This window comes from Lithobates pipiens, unplaced genomic scaffold (assembly GCF_037356315.1).
Source record: "Lithobates pipiens isolate NorthernLeopardFrog02 unplaced genomic scaffold, aLitPip1_a1.2 Scaffold_10, whole genome shotgun sequence".
Classification (NCBI taxonomy): Eukaryota; Metazoa; Chordata; class Amphibia; order Anura; family Ranidae; genus Lithobates; species Lithobates pipiens.
Window position 1 is genome coordinate 112022807 of NW_027507686.1, and position 20247 is coordinate 112043053.

The 20247-nt window shown below is 43.4% G+C and overlaps 1 protein-coding gene across 31 annotated transcripts in view; it reads right to left on the reverse strand.

Annotated features, from left to right (window-relative positions):
• Positions 1–20247, reverse strand: part of LOC143934091 (neurexin-2-like) — a 3463823-nt gene that overhangs the window by 473452 nt on the left and 2970124 nt on the right. For 11 of the 31 annotated variants that reach the window (XM_077457617.1, XM_077457568.1, XM_077457600.1 and 8 more), the window contains one exon: positions 251–340. The exons of 11 other annotated variants lie outside the window; for them this stretch is intronic. In XM_077457617.1, the coding sequence (XP_077313743.1) occupies positions 251–340 (90 nt within the window). Of the gene's footprint in view, positions 1–250; positions 383–20247 lie in introns of all 31 variants that reach the window. 9 more of the 31 variants (XM_077457482.1, XM_077457436.1, XM_077457452.1 and 6 more) reach the window with 1 other exon arrangement.

Below are 20247 nucleotides of genomic sequence, written 5' to 3' on the forward strand. Positions count from 1 at the left end.
ACAAAATAATTTAAGTTCTTAAATATGAACTCAAAGCTACCTTTAGAAATCCTTTTCTACATACTATAAATTATGTATGCTAGAATCATCTGTAATTCAAATAGCTGAACAAATAAAAACTGGAGTAAAATGGGACAATCATAAACAAAATTAAGTGACTGTTATAAGTAGTGAGTGTTACTTTTAAGAATTCTCTTCACCTTCTCACTTTGCCATTTTAAGCTAACTTCCCAGTCCCCATAGAAATTACCTTTGTCTAGCAGCCACTCGTCTACAACACGACCCAGGCGGTAGGGGATGCGCTGACGGGCAAGTGCCAGTCTTTCACTATCTGGGTTCCCTTTATAGAGTTTTAATAAAACAACATTAGAGGAATTAGAATCTGAAAGGTGAAAGGTTAGAAGTTAACAATTAATGGAACATTTACAGAGGTTAACAAATGGTTAAGAGAGATTTAAATAGATTAGTCCAAACATGCCCCCATTTACTAACACACCAAGAATTTTTTTAAGCATGGATTGCAAGAAATGGGAAATCAGCTGTAAATGCAAATGTTATAGTCCATCATGAAGTCCTTTACTAAATAAAGAATACATATAAATGAAAGATAAAGGTCCCCTAGCTCAAATTTAAATTAAACGAATCCCAACAAAGATGCTGCCCTGGCCCTAGGATGTGTATGTATGCATATGAGGTAGGGATTGTAAGCTCCTTGCGGGCAGAGATTGATGTACAGTATATGTTGTAATGACCAATATGTAAGGCACTAAATTTTCAGCACTATAAAAGTACCTGTAATAAATAAATAAATTAATAGTACTTCAAATAACTTCAATATTATATATATATATATATATATATATATATATATATATATATTAACTATAACACTGCTTATTAGCTAAATCAAAAAATCGCAGAGCTGCATGTGAATTTTTTTTTATATATGTGTGTGTGCGCGTATATGTACACACGCACACGCGCACGCGCACACACACACAAAAAAAAAAAAAAAATATATATATATATATATATATATATAAGGATGAGCTCAGGCGTGTTCGTAAACACCCCGCCAGGAAGTCGGCACTGCACAGCACTAATCACAGGCAGTGAGACATTTCCCCATCTCTGTAGCCGCGCATCGAGACAATGTCTCACTGCTTGTGATGCAATGTGAGGAAGGAGGCTTCTTTCTTCCTCATATCAGCAATAGCAAGCATAAAGATTGATATAGATAATAACTATATATGTTTATGTGTGTATATATGTGTTTAACCACTTCAATACAGGGCACTTAAACACCTTCCTGCCCAGACCAATTTTGAGCTTTCAGCACTGTCGCACTTTGAATGACAATTGCGCGGTCATGCTACACTGTACCCAAATGAAATTTTTATCATTTTTTTCCCACAAATAGAGCTTTCTTTTGGTGGTATTTGATCACCTCTACGGTTTTTATTTTTTGCGCTACAAATAAAAAAATACCGAAAATTTTGAAAAAAAAAATGTTTTTTTTTGTTTCAGTTTCAAAACTTTGTAAATAAGTACGTTTTCTCCTTCACTGATGGGCACTGATGGGGCTACACTGATGGGCACTGATAAGGTGGCACTGATGGGCACTAATGTGGCACCAATGAAGTGGCACTGATAGGCGGCACTGATGGGCGACACGGATTGGCGACACGGATGGGCGACACGGATGGGCGGCACGGACGGACACTGATAGGTGGCACAAATTGGCACTGATAGCTGGCACGGATGGGCGGCACGGATGGGCGGCATGGATGGGCATGGATAGGCGGCACAGGTGGGCATGGATAGGCAGCACAGGTGGGCATAGATAGGCGGCACAGGTGGGCATAGATAGGCGGCACAGGTGGGCATGGATAGGCGGCACAGGTGGGCATGGATAGGCGGCACAGGTGGGCACTCAGGCGGCACAGGTGGGCACTCATAGGCGGCACAGGTGGGCACTCATAGGCAGCATCGGTGTTATAGTAATGGATGCCAATCAGTGCCAAACAATAATGCATGCCAATCAGTGATGCCCATTGTGGCCACTGATTGGCATCCATTATGGGCACTGATTGGCACCCATTGTGCTGACTGGCACCCTGGTGGTCTAGGGAGGATTATGGATTTTTATTACCTTTTCCCTGGTGGTCTAGTGGTGTCCCTGGTGGTCCAGTGTGGGCATCCTCGGGGGGGGGGGGCTGTGCTGATAATCGATCAGCACAGACCCCCCCTGTCAGAGGAGCAGCCGATCGGCTCTCCTCTACTCGCGTCTGACAGACGCGAGTGAGGGAAAGCCGATCACCGGCTCTTCCCATTTACACTGTGATCAGCCGTGATTGGACACGGCTGATCACATGGTAAAGAGTCTCCGTCGGAGACTCTTTACCGAGATCGTAGTTGCCGGGTGTCAGACTGACACCCCGCAACAACGATCGCCGCGATGCGCGCCCCCGGGGGCGCACAGCGGCTCATAATCCTAATCACGTCATATGACGTCCGGTTAGGATTATGAAACCACTTTGCCGCCGTCAATTTGTAATAGGGCGGGCGGCAAGTGGTTAATATATATAAATATATATAAAACACACATATATACACACACACATATTGCCATGATTCCAAATTGCTGTAAAATTCTGTCAAAATACGCAATGTGCTTTTAAAAATTGCACAAGGCTCCATGCGCAAAAAATTTTCAATTTGGCTATTTGGGCCTTTTTTGTGCGCAGTTTGGTACCGTTTTTGATGCACTGTTTGCTACTTTTTTGGTTGGTTTTTAAAATGCATTTTAGCACATTTTATGTGCATTTTGGTGCCTTTATAACATGTATTGTGGCTAATTTTTTACCTGCGTTTTGGTATGTATTCCGGAAACACGTGCAAAATGCATGGTATGCTTGCAATGCCATTAAATGTTAATGGCATCCCAAAAGTGGCTAGCAAAAGTACTGTTTGCCAAAATATGCATAAAAAGCAAATCAAAATGCATGTTAAAAAAAGTGTCAAACTACATTCTAAAAGAAGTGCCGAAGTGTGTGTTACAAACCACACCAAAATGCGTGTTAAAATAACCTGTGCCAAAATGTGCGCTAAGGCCGGGTTTACACTGGTGCGACAAACGCTCCGACATTGGGAGCTCATGTCGCATGTGAAAATCAATGTTCCCCTATGGGAGCCATCTTAACTGGTCCGACACAAGTCGGTCTGACTTTGAAAATACTCCCTGTACTACTTTAGTCCAACTTTGATCCTACTTCAGCCCATTGAATATCACTGAAGTTGGATCAAAGTCGGTATGCGACTTGTGCTCTGATGATCTTGAGGGGGAACTCAAAGCCAAATTTCAAATAGAAAAATGGCATGGGTTCCCCCTCCAAGAGCATACCAGGCCCTTCAGTCTGATATGTATTTTAAGGGGAACCCTCTACACCAAAAAAAGGTGTAGGGGTCCCCCCAAAATCCATACCAGACCCTTACCAGAGTATGCAGCCCGGCTGGTCAGGAAAGGGGGTGGGGGCGAGCGAGCACCCCCTCCCTCCTGAACTGTACCAGGCCGCATGCCCTCAACATGGGGGATGGGTGCTTTGGGGCATGGGCACACCCCAAAGCATCTTGTCCCCATGTTGATGAGGATAAGGGCCTCTTCTCAACAACCCTGACCGTTGGTTGTCGGGGTCTGTGGGAGGGGGGCTCATCGTAATCTGGGAGCCCCCTTTAATAAGGGGGCGTCAGATCCCGGCCCTGCACCCTATGTGAATGATTATGGGATACATCATACCCCCTACCCATTCACCTGAGGGAAAAAAAGTGTCAATAAAAAAACACACTAGACAGGTTTTTAAAGCAATTTATTAGGCAGCCCCGGGGGTCTCTTCTGACTTCTCCGCTCTCTCCGGGCCTCTTCTCCCGGTCTCCAGTTCTTCTTCCGCTCTCTGGTGTCTTCTGCTGGGCTCTTCTGCTATCTTCTGCTTTTTTTGCCCACTCTTTTGCTAGCGTTAGCCAAGTCTTCTCCATCATCTTCTTCCCTCTGGTCTTCTTCCAATTTTGACACGATGCTCTCTACCGATGTAATGCCGCGTGTGCGATGCGCCACGACTTATATAGGCATGGGGCGTAGTCACCAGGCAATGTCATCTGGTGACCCCGCCCCGTATGATGTCACTGCCCGGGGCATGATGGGTGGTGGTGTCATAAGGGGTGTGGTCACCAAATGACATCACTTGGTGACCACGCCCAATACCTATATAAGTCGTTGAGCACTACGCACAAGGCATTACATCAGGAGAGAGCGTCCTGTCCACATCGGAAGAAGACCGGAGGGAAGAAGATGATGGAGAAGAAGACCGGAGGGAAGAAGACGATGGAGAAGACCAGGCCAACGCTAGCAAAAGAGCGGCAAAAGGGCAGAAGATATCGGAGGAGCCCGGCAGAAGACAACAGAGAGCGGGAGAAGAGCCAGAAACTGGGAGAAGAGGCCAGAGAGTGGAGAAGTCGGAAGAGACCCCCGGAGCTGCCTAATAAATTCCTTTAAAAACTTTTCTAGTGTGTTTTTTTATTGACACTTTTCTTTCCCCCCAAGTGAATGGGTAGGGGTATGATGTACGATACTCATTCACATAGGTTCGGGAGCCAGGATCTGGAGGCCCCCTTATTAAAGGGGCTCCCAGATTCTGATAAGCCCCCCGCCCGCAGACCCCGACAACCAACGGCCAGGGTTGTTGGGAAGAGGCCCTTGTCCTCATCAACTTGGGGACAAGGTGCTTTGGGGTGGGGGGCAGCAGTGCGCCCCCCTAGCCCAAAGGAGCCACCCTACATGTAGAGGGCATGCGGCCTGGTATGGTTCAAGAGGGGGGGGGCGCTTGCTCGTCCCCACCTCCTTTCCTGACCAGCCAGGCTGCGTGCTCGAATAATGGTCTATGCTAACCCCCTATGCCATTTTTTCGGCATAGGAGGTTCTTAAAATCCTTAATCCTTAAAATCCATATCAGACCGAAGGGCCTGGTATGCTCCTGGAGGGGGAACCCATACCGTTTTTTTTTATTTAAAATTTGGCGTGGAGTTCCCCCTCAAGAATTATACCAAACACAGTGCCTGGTATTGGCGGGGATCCAAGTCGGATCCCCGTTCATTGAAGTCGGACACGTTTCTCTGACTTCAAGTCGTAGGGCAAAGTTGGATCCAAAGTAGGACGAGTGTTGTGTCGCACCAGTGTAAACCCGGCCTAATGGGCCAAAATGTGTGTTTTAAAAAGAGCCAAAATGCACAATAAAAAAAAAAACCCTGGCCAGATGCACATTTAAAAAATACGACATGTTAAAATAACAGCAAACTGCATGTAAATAATGCCAAAATTAGCAATAAAAAAGGGCCAAAATACACATTTAAATAATGTGCCAAAATGTGTATAAAAAAAACGGAGTTAAAAAAAGCGCCAGTGGTCATTGCTTATTATTTTCATATAATTACAAGGTCTTTTTAAACACTTCAATACCAAGCTGTAGTCAAATGACATCCACAGATGGGATCTCCCATCTCGGGTACACGTCATATGACGTCTTCGGCTTTCCGCCGCTACTGTGGGCCCCCGGGGGCCCATAGAGCGGTGATCGGGGATCCGGTGTGTCCCTGGGGACACAGCCATTTCCCGATGGGGGTATTGAAGTGGCGGCGGCGAGTGGTGGAGCAGCTTTACCGGCTGTGATCCATCACTAGCCAGCGCTGCTTGTGTATCTCCGGGAAGCAGCGTGCATGGCGCACGTGCACGCTCCTGGGGACGAGCTGTGCCGTGATTGGGTCTGAGGCTGGCTGAAGATTTTCCCTTGGATACAGCCCAGCCCCGATCAGTGTAAAAAGCCAATGAAATTGGCTATTTAGTCACTGGCTGTGTCCAATGACAGCCTGTCACTAAATGTAAACAAACGCTGTGCAACTCCTGTTGCTGGGTTCTCCTCTTCACACACCGATCCAATGTGAGGAGGAGATCAGCTAACAGTGAGTTACCATTACTGTACCCCAGTATATGTTTTACTGTGCCCAGATTGCCACCCCTAAATAAAGAGGACCTGTCACCAGGAGTACCTGTCACCAGAGTACCTGTCAGCAGGAGTACTTTTCACCTCACCAGAGGACCTGCCACCAGAGTACCCGCCACCTCACCACCTGCCACCAGAGTACCTGCCACCAGAGTAACCACCACCTCACCATCTGCCACTGGAGTACCATCAGAGTACCCACCACCAGAGTACCCGCCACCTTACCATCTGTCACCAGAGTACCTGCCACCTCACCACCTGCCACCAGAGTACCCACCACCAGAGTACCCACCACCTCACCACCTGCCACCAGAGTATCTGCCAACAGAGTACCACCAGAGTATGCACCACCAGAGTATCTGCCACCTCGCCACCTGCCACCAGAGTACCTGCCACCAGAGTACCCGCCACCTCGCCAGAATACCGGCCACCTCACCACCTGCCACCAGAGTACCCGCCGCCTCACCAGAATACCCGCCACCTCACCACCTGCCACCTCACCACCTGCCACCAGAGTACCTACCACCAGAGTACCTACAGCCACTATGTCCAGAAAGGTGTACACCCCAGAATAGGCATACCAAATACTGACTGATGAGAGCAACGGGGAGCTCTCACCGCTCAGTTCTGTTTCCGATTCTGTCTCGGAATATGAGCCCCCTGAAGGCAGCACATCAGGATCCGAATTGGAGAAGGAAGCAGTCCATCCTAAAAGAAGACAGTCTGAACACCAGGCAGCTACCAACAGTGCCAACAGCAGTAGACCTCAGGAGGAGAGGCCCGGTACAAGCCCTGCTAGATCCCAGGAGGAAATGCCCAGTGCACGCAAAAGAATTAGGGCCCAAACCCAGCTCCCAGAAGGCTTGGCAAAGCCATTGTGCCTGCCTTCTACCACAGAGTCAGCCACAATCCCCCCTTTTACAGCACAGCCAGGTGTGCAGGTCAACACTGCGGGTTTTTCCAAATTGATTTTTTTAATTTATTTTCCCCCAACAAATTGCTTCAAGGCATCGTGGACCAAACCAACCTTTTTGCACAACAATTTATTGCGACCAACCCCAGCTCCAGCTATGCCCGCCCTTTTGAACGGCAACCCTTAACAGTGGTGGAGCTTAAATTGTTTTTAGGCCTAACACTCAACATGGGGCTTACAAAAAAAATGAAATGCATAAGTATTGGTCGACCAAACCGACCAAAATCATATGCCAGTTTTTTCATCAGCCATGTACAGGTCCTGATACAAACTTATAATGTGCTTCCTGCATTTTAGTGACAACTCACAGTGCCCCCCCCCTCCCTGAAATCACCCTTGATAAACTATATAAAATTCACCCCCTAATTAATTTTTTTTCCAAGAAGTTTTCCAAACTTTATGTCACTGACAAAAACATACGTGTGGACGAATCCCTGGTGCATTTCACAGGCTGGCTGGGAATCAAGGAATATATCCCCAGTAAGAGAGCGAGGTATGGCTTGAAGCTCAACAAGCTCTGTGAAAGCGCCACCGGTTATGTGCACTCATTCCGTGTGTACTAAGGCAAAGATGCCAAGGTCCAGCCCCCTGAGTGTCCATCGTACATGGGAATAAGTGAAAGATAGTTTGGGAGTTGGCATTCCCACTCCTCCAAAAGGGGTATCATATTTACATGTGTTGATAGAGATTTTTGGGGTTCCCTAATTACTTAGGATTTGTAATGATACATTTAACATGATACTATCTAGTGAACCATAGGAAAAAATACATAATACACAATATTATAACATATAAAAAAATTGTGGAAACAATATCTCTATCTAATAACACTAATGACCAAGTGACTATAAACAATTAATTGAAAATTAATTATAATCTTCTATTCAAAGAGTCCCGTCAATCTAGCACAACAACTTTTTTGATAGACGATGCCAAATTCACCAGCATGAGAAATCTTGCAAGATGTGACAGAAAAGATTCCAAAAAGATTGCATACACCTCCACCAAAGAACTCAACACAGCAACACCCAATCGTGATCGAAAATGCAATCTGCTTACCAGATCCGTTTGACCACTTTAATTAAAAGTAAGTCAAACGACGCCTGTACAGTTTTGTGCCTGTTCACATGAATTCTGACATGGGTACATAGGACAAAATCTCCCTCTTCACAGTCTCAAGCGGTATATAGGAAAGAGCAAGAAACATCCATAGCGTAATACTATTTTTATTAAAAAGATTTAAAAAAACATAGCCAAATGGCTCCTTACATTATCATGTGCCTGACCCGGCACCGTCACTATGGCGTGCATTCCAAGCCGTCAGGCCGACAACCAGATAATCGTATGTGGTGTCAAGAAAAGCGCAACCAGGTATTGCCTAGAGGCTTGGAATGCACGCCATAGTGACGGTTTAAAGTGGAAACACTTCACCCACCGAATCCTAATTTGGAAGGCGAGCAGCCCCAGTGCCGGGTCAGGCACATGATAATGTAAGGAGCCATTTGGCTATGTTTTTTAAATCTTTTTAATAAAAATAGTATTACACTATGGATGTTTCTTGCCCTTTCTTGATCTGGTAAGCAGATTGCATTTTCAATCACGATTGGGTGTCACCGTGTTAAGTTCTTTGGTGGAGGTGTATCTTTTTGGAATCATTTCTGTCACATCTTGCAAGATTTCTCATGCTGGTGGATTTGGAATCACCTATCAAAAAAGTTGTTGTGCTACATTGATGGGACTCATTCAATAGAAGATTATAATTAATTTTGAATTAATTGTTTATAGTCACTTGATCACTAGTGGTATTAGATAGAGATATTGTTTCCACAATTATTTCATATGTTATCGTATTGTGTATTATGTATTTTTTTCCTATGGTTCACTAGATAGTATTTGCAATGATACATTTAACATTATACTAAGTAATTAGAGTGCCCCAAAAATCACTAGCAATACATTATTGAGGAGTTATATACTCCCCTTTTATAGGGTGCAGCTATTTCGTTATATAATTGTATTTACACTTTTTGTATGGTGCGAAGTTTTTGCAATTGATATTCAATTGTTTTTTCACATCATATTTACATGGATGACTATTACACTAGTTTGCCCTTTCTCCGCCACCTGTACCTAAAAAAACTTTGGCCTGTGGTACAACAGGGAAAAACCGAAAGGGCTTCTCACAGCGTCTTGTCGCCACAACCATTCAAAGGGGGGAATCGGCAAGCTTGAGGAATGAGGAAGTGTTGGCTGTGAAGCGGAGGGATAGGAAAGGCGTGTACACATGATGTCCACCATACACAATGACACCTCAGTGGAACTTCACAGAAGACGCAGTCCTGTTCGCAAGCCTTCCTGTAGCAGCGAATATAATAAATTCATGGGGGGGGGGGGGTGGATTTAAACGACCAGATTTTGCAGCCCTATCTTTCAACAAGAAAATCCCTTTTCTGGTACATTAAAGACGCAATTTACTTTTTCCATTTGGCCCTTTTAAATTCTTTCATGATCTACCAAAAATCAACAGAAACACCCACCACCTTCATAAAGTTTATTGAAGACATTGTCACTTCCCTTACCTACCAACAAGTATCCCCCCCCCAGAAAGCATTCGCTCAGATTCTGGCAGCAGACTACATGAGCATCATTTTTCGGACCATATTCCACCAACAGGATCCGGAAGACAACGCCCAAAAAACTGTCGGGTGTGCACCAAAAGAAGAATTAGGAAAGACACCAGTTTCCATTGTCCCGACTGTCCCTCCCAACCTGGCCTTTGCCTCGGACAATGCTTCAGGCGATATCACACCGTGGAAAACTATTAGCCCATATTTCCAATACTGTAATTTCCCCGTTTTCAATTTCCGTCATGAATATTTCCCTGCCTCAACCAACCATATCATTGTCTTCCATGTGAACTAACCCTGGCCTGTTTCTCGACTATGCCTCTGCCTACCATCTGCATTGTTTATCTGCCATGTTTCTGCCTTTCACGTGAACTGACCCTGGACTGTATCAACTATGCCTCTGCCTTCTGTCTGTTTCTGCCTTTTACCTGCACTGACCTCGGCCTGTTGACCATGTTTTTGCCTGCCTCTTGGATTGATCTTTTACCCTGCTACACAGGGGTCTCAAATATGTGAGGGGCTCCACAATAGTGTTTTGGAGTTCAGAAAACCAGTTTTTGGTTTTCTGTGTTCCCAGAAGAGGGTCTGATTGTCCGAAGGCTTCAAAGAGATTTGGGTGGGAGAAGCCTCTACCCCTGTCCCCATTCTTTCCTAACCGATGGCCTAAGCTTGATGGTCCTGGCTGGACAAATACTCTGGCTGTGCTGAACATACCTCTGCCTGCTGCATGTACTAACTATGGACAGTATTCCTGCCTGCTGCATGGATGATCCTTTGATCCTTTTGCTGCTGCTGACCACATCCCTGCCTGCTATCTGGACCAATGCATTGGCTGTGCTGACAACATCTCTACCTGTACTGAATATTCCTGCCTGCTGCCTGTTTTGCTGTCGCTGTCCACGTTCCTGCCTGCTGCCTGGACAGATGCTGTCCTCTGTGGACCACTGCACTACTAAAACTGCAGGTAATCTTTTCTTTACCCTTTGCTCAGCAGAATGTATTTTGGTTTGTAATTGGTATGTACAGTACATGCTATGTGTTAGAAATATGAAGGGCCTTCAACAATGTGACAGATTGGCAGGAATTTATGTGTGTAATTTATGCTCCTAGAACACCTGACGGTGCTACTTGGATGTTGGGCCTCTGTATCTGGCCAGGCTGTGTAAAAGTCTCACACATGTGGTATCGCCATACTCAGGAGGAGTAGTAGAATGTGTTTTGGGGTGTCAATTTTGCTATGTACATGCTATGTGTTGGAAATATCTTATAAATTGACAACTTTGTATAAAAAAATGCGTTTTCATTTTTTTCCAGTTTCCAAAAACTTCTGGAAAAAAATGAACAATTCAAAAGACTCATTATGCCTCATAGATTATACGTTGGGGTGTTAGCTTTCCAAAATGGGGTCATTTTGTGGGCATTTTCCTGGTACTCCAGGGTCTTCAAAACTGTAATAGGTGGTTGAGAAATGAGATGTGTAATTTATGCATGTAGAACGCCTGACAGTGCTATTTCAATGTTGGGCCTCTGTATGTGGCCAGGCTGTGTAAAAGTCTCACACATTTGGTATCGCCATACTCAGGAGGAGTAGCGGAATGTATTTTGGGGTGTCATTTTTGCTATATACATGCTATGTGTTATAAATATCTTATAAATGGACAACTTTATGTAAAAAAAATGCGTTTTAATTTTTTCCACAGATTCCAAAAACTTCTGGAAAAAAATTACCCATTCAAAAGACTCATTATGCCTCATAGATTATACGTTGGGGTGCTAGCTTTCCAAAATGGGGTCATTTTGTGGGAGTTTCTATTGACCTGGTGCTCCAGGGCTTTCAAAATTGTGATAGGTTGTCATCAAATGAAATGTGCAATTTATGCTTGTAGAATGCCTGACGGTGCTACTTGGACGTTAGACCTCTGTATGTAGCCAGGCTGTGTAAAAGTCTCACACATGTGGTATCACTATACTCAGGAAGAGTAGCAGAATGTATTTTCAGGTGTCATTGCAAGTATGCATGTGCTGTGTGAGAGAAATAACTTGTTATGACAATTTTGTGCAAACAAAAAAAAAAATTATTTTCCCAAGAACTTCACACAACTCATCATGCCTCTTACTAAATACCTTGGAATGTCTGGTTTCCAAAAAGGGGTAATTTGGGGGGCATTTCTACTTTCCTGGCTTGTTAGGGTCTCAAGAAATGAGATTGAGGCCTTCAGTGCATCAGATGTGATCATTTTTCACTGATTTGCACCATAGCTTTTAGACGCTATAACTTTCACAGAGACCAAATAATATATACTTATTTGGGTTATTTTTACTAAAGATATGTAGCAGTATACATTTTGGTCCAAATTTATGAAGAAAAATGTTTTATTTGCAAAATTTTACAATAGAATATAAAAAAAGTGTTTTTTTTTAAAATAAATTCTCTTTTTTTCGCTTATATTGCAAAAAATAAAAAGCCCAGCAGTAATTAAATACCACCAAAAGAAAGCTCTGTTTGTGAGAAAAAAATGATAAATATTTGGTTTGGGTAGAGTGTAGCATGACTGCGTAATTGTCATTCAAAATGTGAGAGCGCTGAAAGCTAAAAATTGGTCTGGTAAGGAAGGATGTATAAAAGCCCTGTATTGAAGTGGTTAACTTTGGTTTCACTTTTAAAACTCAGCTGCTCTGTAATCACACAGGTATGGAGATCACAGGCAAGAACCCTCCCCCTTCTGGTCAGATCTCAACTGTTCACAGAGGAAAATCTTCTCCTCTCCTTCTGAGAACAAATGTCAAACTGCCATAGGAGATTTTTTCTATTATTTTTTCTATTATGTTTGATAAATGTACACCTAAATTTGGTTATAGCAGAATCTGTCTCCACATTGACTGTAATAACTCCTCCTGGCTAACAGGACTACTTCATCCATCCCTTCAGCCCCGGTTCACATTGGTACGATTTGACATGTCAAATCTGCGGCAATTGCTGGCAATGGCACCATCCTAATCGGTGCAACGCCGTATCTGCTGCGCTGCACCGATTTCAAAAAGTAGTTGCTGTACTACATTTTGGGATTTTGGGCTGCGACTTACATTGACATCTGTGCAGAAACTGGCACAGATGTCTCTGAATTCGTGGCTGACGTGCGGAAGCTGAACTCGCACAACTTCATTCCCGCAGCTCAGTGTGAACTTAGTCTTAGGCCCCTTTCACACGGGGCTGTCCGTATTTAGCATCCGCTTGCTCAGCAGGGATCGCTCCATTGATCCCCGCTGAGCCGGCCATCTACCACCATCATGGGTACTCTCCTGCCTGGCTTTAGTGTTATATCTTTATAAAGCTAAGTGTGTCCACTACTTGTCCTGTACAGTTTCTCACTAGGATAGTTTTTCCTTTTTCTTTTCATATCAGAGACCCCCAGACAGACTGCTTCTGGCTTGTCCTTCCGAGCATGCGTGTTTGTACTTTGGACATTTGTCTGACGGACTTGTGTAAGCACGATCAAAAAATCCGACAACACACATTTGTTGCTGGAAAAATCCGACAACAATTGTCCAATGGAGCATACACATGGTCGGACAACAGCCTGACATCGAACATTTCCCATTGGAAAATCCGATTGTGTGTACGGGCTTAAGGCTGGGTTCACACCTATGGAAATTGGATGGGGCTTTCCCTGCATCCAATTCGCATAGCAGGAAAACGTGACTGGCTCTCTATGGAGCTGGTTCACATATCTCTGGGGTGGCTGCGGAGCACACTGCACAGAAACGCTGTGCATCTTTGGTTCCATTTCAGGGCCGAATTCAGGCAAAGATTCATCCCTGAACTGGAGAATGGGGATGCACAGCATTTCCTGTGCGATCCGCAGTCGGTTCCAGTGTGTATGGGTCTAACAGAGGTGAAATCTTCTGAATGGGACACAGTCTAGTATGTCAAAAATAAAAAAAATAAGTATTTTTTTCTGTGATATTTGGTGAATTCATTGCTATATCTTTGGACAAGTTTGTTTTGTCTTGCTAAAGAATAGCCATTGGGGGAGATTTACAAAAACTGGAGCCCAGAGAATTTGGTGCAGCTGTTCATAGTAACCAAATCATCTTCTAAATTCAGCATGTTCAATGAAGCTTTGCCAATAACACCTAGTAGTTGATTGGTTAGTATGCACAGCTTCGCCAGATTCTCTTTGCTCCAGTATTAGTTAATCTCTCCTGTTGTCATTCTCTGGTAATCTTCAAAGTCTCACTCTGGTACCCATCTGCCAAAACTTCAAACTGCTCAGGTTCCACACCTGACCATTCCTAATCCGATTCCGTCTTGTCTATTCTTAATACAATTCAGTCATGCGAAAATATTTGCTAAAGATATCTCCAACGAGATTTGTGAAAAATTTAAGTATTCTCACTACATACGACATATGTTCTAACAAGGACCAGAGGTGGCTGTGGAATGGGGGAAAACAGAGGTGGCTGTGGAAAGGGGGGGCAGAGGTGGCTGTAGAAAGGGGGGTACAAAGGTGGCTCTGGACAGGGGGGAAAACAGAGGTGGCTGTGTGCAGGTGCGGGGGATACAGAGGTAACTGTGAACAGGGGGTACAGAAGTGGCTGTGGACAGGGGGAGGGATACAGAGGTGGCTGTGGACTGGGGGGTTCAGTGGTGGCTGTGGACGGGGGGATACAGAGGTGGTTGTGGGCAGGGGTAGGATACAGAGGTGGCTGTGTACGGGGGGGATACAGAGGTGACTGTGGATGGGGGCATACAGAGGTGGCTGTGGACTGGGGGGTACAGGAGGTGGCTGTGGACTGGGGGGTACAGTGGTGGCTGTGGGCTGGGGGGTACAGTGGAGGCTATGAACGGGGTCCAAACAGTATTAAAGATGGCCCTGAATATTCCTATTATTCACTGTGTTTAATAAGTTTATCTGCAAAAGTGTCTGCGTTGTATAATAAAACTGCAGCTATATAACTCATTAAGAGTGGCACTTGGAGCTCAAATAACTCGCCGCCTCCCAGGGTCACTTCTGGCTCTGGCAGATGTACACACTGACAGTTTTTTTTTTCTGGAAAGCAGAGATCAATGTTTTTTTTGTTCATGCTTTACAGGGTAGAGGTGACATCTGGGGTCTTATTGGAATATTGCCTTATTCCTATTACAAGGGGGGTTTACATTTCTTGTAATAGAAATAACAGTGATCAAACACAATAAAGGGACAGTGTAAAAATAGAAAAACAAATACAATAAAAATGTTTTAAAGCACCCTGTCCTCTTGTGCTCACACGAAAAAGCAAACGCATCTGTAAACGACATTCAAACCACACATGTAGGGCATCGCCGTGAACGTTAGAGCGATAGCAATAATTCTAGCACAAGACTTCTACGACTCTAAACTGGTAACCTAATTTTATATTTATATACAAAATGCATCAATATAAAGTCAAAAGAAGGATAATATAAAGTCCATTCCAGTGCTTTGAATTAAAGGAGTGTCCATATTTAATTGAGAAGCAAAGCCAAAAAGGATCAAAGTCCAGTGATAATAAATGTGCAAAAAAAACACAAAATTCTTGTGTAGTGTGATTACACTCCCATGCGCCATCCAAGATCCACACTGTGCACTCCAGCAGCTCACCTCAAATAAAGACCTTATAGGTCTAACAGCGTTTGGCAGCAAATAATTCCTCCACACAGAGTCGCTTTTAAATACAATCTCCTCTCCTCCGATCAGCAATGTAATGAAAGGAATCCCCACAGTGAAGTACTTTCAAACAATTAATTTATTAAAAAAGTAGCAACAATATTCTGCATAGAATCTCCAGTGAATACCAAAGCACTGACCTACTGTTCTCAGCCGCAACCGGAAGTGACGTCACCCGGGTCCTGCCAATGCATTGCATCACAGATCACGTGACTTTCTCAAGGGCTGGAGTCAGGTGATCACTGCCGGTGTTCTCTCGCATAGTGCCCTCCGTCGAAAAAAGTGCCCGCACATGCGCAGTACGGAAGGGCTTCACGGTGTGCTCAAGGTCAGGTTTTGTGTGTGTTGCAGGGTGTCCAAGGGCAGGTTGCAACACAGACAAAACCTGCCCTTCAACACAGCCACAACCCACCCTGCAACAGCGAGGCACAATATGACATCTACAGTCTCCCTCCGTTGTTTGCATAGCTTTCAATTGTGCCCTTTAAATGGTATCTCCTGTCAAAAAATGGCTCCTACAATGTGCGTATGCGCTATAGTGATCTCACGCCATCTGAAATGCCCTTCCGTACTGTGCATGCACTTTTTTTCGACGGAGGGCACTATTTGATAGAGCATCGGGATTAAATGCAATACACATTGCTATAGAAATGACACGTCGGCCATTTTAAGATACATTTTACAGAAAAGTATTAAATGATACATATAGTAATGGGCTGACTAAGTATACAAACTAAATAATAGATGCAAGAATTCAATAAAGAAATAAAACAGCATGGTAATGTCACAATGGTGAATGACAATAAAATTATTATTAATTATATTATCTTTTTTATATATTATATATCTATTATTTAGTTTGCACATTCCAGCACTAGATCAGATCCACCCTAGCCTAGTGATTTTAACAAAACCATCCTTCAGCGGATGTGGAGGTGGATCTATAATAACGCCACCGGGTTTAAAATTAAGCTTTCAATTTTAAGCTCTTTTGCAGGGATTTATATCAAAGGGGTGTGAACTCAATCTGTGATTCAGATGCTAGAACAAGTTTGTCCTTCCTCATGGTCTGTTTTGCTTTGTTTGTTTTTGTTGTTGGTTCTGTCTTATTTAGGTTTTGTTTAGTATGTTTTTTTTTTGTCTTCATTTGATTTAATTTTATTTTGTTAATACTATTATGTTTAACATGATGTACACCTATTTATTAAGGATGTAACCTATACAAAACACCATGTCCTTTTGTAACAAATTGGTTCTGCCTACAGCATGTTGGCGACACATGACGTCATCCCAACCCACCCCACTGGGCTTGGTAGGCCAGATGGCGTTAACTGAACCACAGTACATTGATTGGAGGACATTGTTCCTCCCTAATCAAGATGCAATGCACACACAGTGCCTTGCAAATATATTTACCCCCCTTGGCATTTTTCATGTCTTCTTGCCTCACAACCTGGAATTAACATGGAATGTTTGAGGATTTGCATCATTTAATTTACAGAACATGGCCATAACTTTGAAAATGTTTTTTTTTTTTTATTGTGAAGCAAACAAATAAGACAAAATAACAGAAAAAGACAATGTGCATAACTATTCAAGTCAATACTTTTTAGAGCCACCTTTTGCGGCTATTACAGCTCCAAGTCACTTTGGATAAGTCTCTATGAGCTTGCCACATTTTACCACTGGGATTTTTGGCCATTCCTCCTTGCAAAACTGCTCCAGTTCTTTCAAGTTGGATGGTTTGCGCTTGTGAACAGCAATCTTTAAGTCTGATGCCACGTACATGCGACCGAACTTTCCGGCAGACTAGGTCCGACGGTCTTCCAGACGGACTTTCGGTGGAGTTCCGACGGACTTTCTGCATGAACGGACTAAGTCTGTTTGAAAGTCCGTTAGTTTTGAACGTGATGACGTAAGATGGGACTAAAAAAGGAAGTTCAATAGCCAGTAGCCAATAGCTTCCCTTGCGTTGTATTTGGTCCGTCGGACCAGCATACAGACAAACGGTTTTCACGATAGGAATTGAGTCCATCGAACAGATTTGAAGCATGTTCTATTTCTAGGTCAGTCTGAATTTTTTAACAAAAAATTTTGTTAATTCCGTCTGACCTATTCTGCTGGAAAATCTGGTCGTGTGTACGCAGCATTACAATAGATTTTCTATTTGATTGAAGTCTGGGCTATGACTAAGCCATTCCAACACATTTACATGTTTCCCTTTAAACCACTTAAGTGTTGCTTTAGGACATCTTTATGTAGAGCAAAAATTCTTTTTGTCAGACCCTCAGAGAGTTCTTTGCCATGAGTTGTCATGTTGAACTTCCAGTGACCAGTATGAGAGAGTAAGAGCGATAACACCAAATTTAACACACCTGCTCCTCATTCACACCTGAGACCTTGTAACACTAATGAGTCACATGATCCAGGGGAGGGAAAATGTCTAATTGGGCCGAATTTGGACATTTTCACTTAGGGGTGTACTCACTTTTGTTGCCAGCAGTTTAGACATTAATGGCTGTGTGCCGAGTTATTTTGAGGGGACAGCAAATTTACACTGTTATACAAGTTGTACACTCACTACTTCACATTGTTGTAAAGTATAATTTCTTCTATATATATATATATATATATATATATATATATATATATATATATATATATTAATACACCACCTGATATGTATTAGAAACTGTACACAGGCTGAACTGTATTCTATACTGTGTACACCACCTGAAGTATATTAGAAACTGTACACCTTGTATTATATAATGTGTACACCAACTGAAGTGTATTATAAACTGTACACACTGAATATTATACTGTGTAGACCACCTGCAGTGTATTAAAAACTTTACACCATTGAATGCACTGTGTATATAGGCTACACTGAATGTAGAATATATACATACACACACATATATATATATATATATATATATATACATACATACATACAGTGGTGTGAAAAAGTGTTTGCCCCTTCCTCATTTCCTGTTCCTTTGCATGTTTGTCACACTTAAGTGTTTCGGAACATCAAACCAATTTAAACAATAGTCAAGGACAACACAAGTAAACACAAAATGCAATTTGTAAATGAAGATGTTTATTATTAAAGGTGAAAAAAAATCCAAACCATCATGGCCCTGTGTGAAAAAGTGATTGCCCCCTAAATCTAATAACTGGTTGGGCCACCCTTAGCAGCAACAACTGCAACCAAGCGTTTGCGATAACGTGCAATGAGGCTTTTACAGCATCCTGGAGGAATTTTGGCCCACTCATCTTTGCAGAATTGTCCTAATTCAGTTACATTAGAGGGTTTTCGAGCATGAACGGCCTTTTTAAGGTCATACCACAACATCTCAATAGGATTCAGGTCAGGACTTTGGCTAGGCCACTCCAAAGTCTTCATTTTGTTTTTCTTCAGCCATTCGGTGGTGGACTTGCTGGTGTGTTTAGGATCATTGTCCTGCTGCAGAACCCAAGTTCGTTTCAGCTTGAGTACACGAACAGATGGTCGGACATTCTCCTTCAGGATCTCTTGGTAGAATTCATAGTTCCTTTTATCACGGCAAGTCTTCCAGGTCCTGAAGCAGCAAAACAGCCCCAGACCATCACACTACCACCACCACATTTTACTGTTGGTATAATGTTCTTTTTATGAAATGCAGTGTTCCTTCTACGCCAGATATACTTGGACACACACCTTCCAAAGAGTTCCACTTTTGTCTCATCGGTCCACAGAATGTTGTCCCAAAAGTCTTGGGGATCATCAAGATGTGTTGTGGAGAAATTGAGACGAGCTTTGATGTTCTTTTTGCTCAGCAGTGGTTTTCTCCTTGGAACTCTGCCATGCAGGCCATTTTTGCCCAGTCTTTTCCTGATGGTGGAGGCATGAATGCTGACCTTAACTGAGGCAAGTGAGGCCTGCAGTTCCTTGGACGTTGTTGTGGGGTCTTTTGTGACCTCTTGGATGAGTCGTCGCTGTGCTCTTGGGGTAATTTTGGGCGGCCGGCCACTCCTGGGAAGGTTCACCACTGTTCCATGTCTTCGCCATTTGTGGATAATGGCTCTCACTGTGGTTCGCTGGATTCCGAAAGCTTTGGAAATGGCTTTATAACCCTTTCCAGACTGATAGATCTCAATTACTTTCTTTCTCAATTGTTCCTGAATTTCTTTGGGTCTCGGCATGATGTGTAGCTTTTAAGGATCTTCTGGTGGACCTTACTGTGTCAAGCAGCTCCTATTTAAGTGATGCCTTGATTGTGAACAGGTGTGGCAATAATCAGGCCTGGGTGTGGCTAGAGAAATTGAACTCAGGTGTGGACAACCACAGTTATAGTATGTTTTAACAAGGGGGGCAATCACTTTTTCACACAGGGCCATGATGGTTTGGATTTTTTTTCACCTTTAATAATAAACACCTTCATTTACAAATTGCATTTTGTGTTTACTTGTGTTGTCCTTGACTATTGTTTAAATTGGTTTGATGTTCCGAAACACTTAAGTGTGACAAACATGCAAAGGAACAGGAAATGAGAAAGGGGCAAACACTTTTTCACACCACTGTACATACAGTGCCTTCGGTGGTGTACAGTTTCAATACACTTCAGGCGGTGACACAATATATAATACAGTCTGTACAGTTTCTAATACACTTCAGGCGATGTACTGTCAGGATCCGTGTTATTGCTTGGATCACCTGCTGATGTCACTATTTCTTTTAGCACCAAAGGGTGCAGTTCTGGTGGCCACCAGCGGTTGACTCCCAGCAGATGAACATTCTAATGATCAAGCTGCACCTGATGTGGAACTGCTGGGAGTATATAAGCCCACCCTTCACTGAGGCTCAAGGCTTCAGAATTCCCCCTGCAAGCCTTGTCCCTGCCTGACCTGATCCGTTGCCTGCC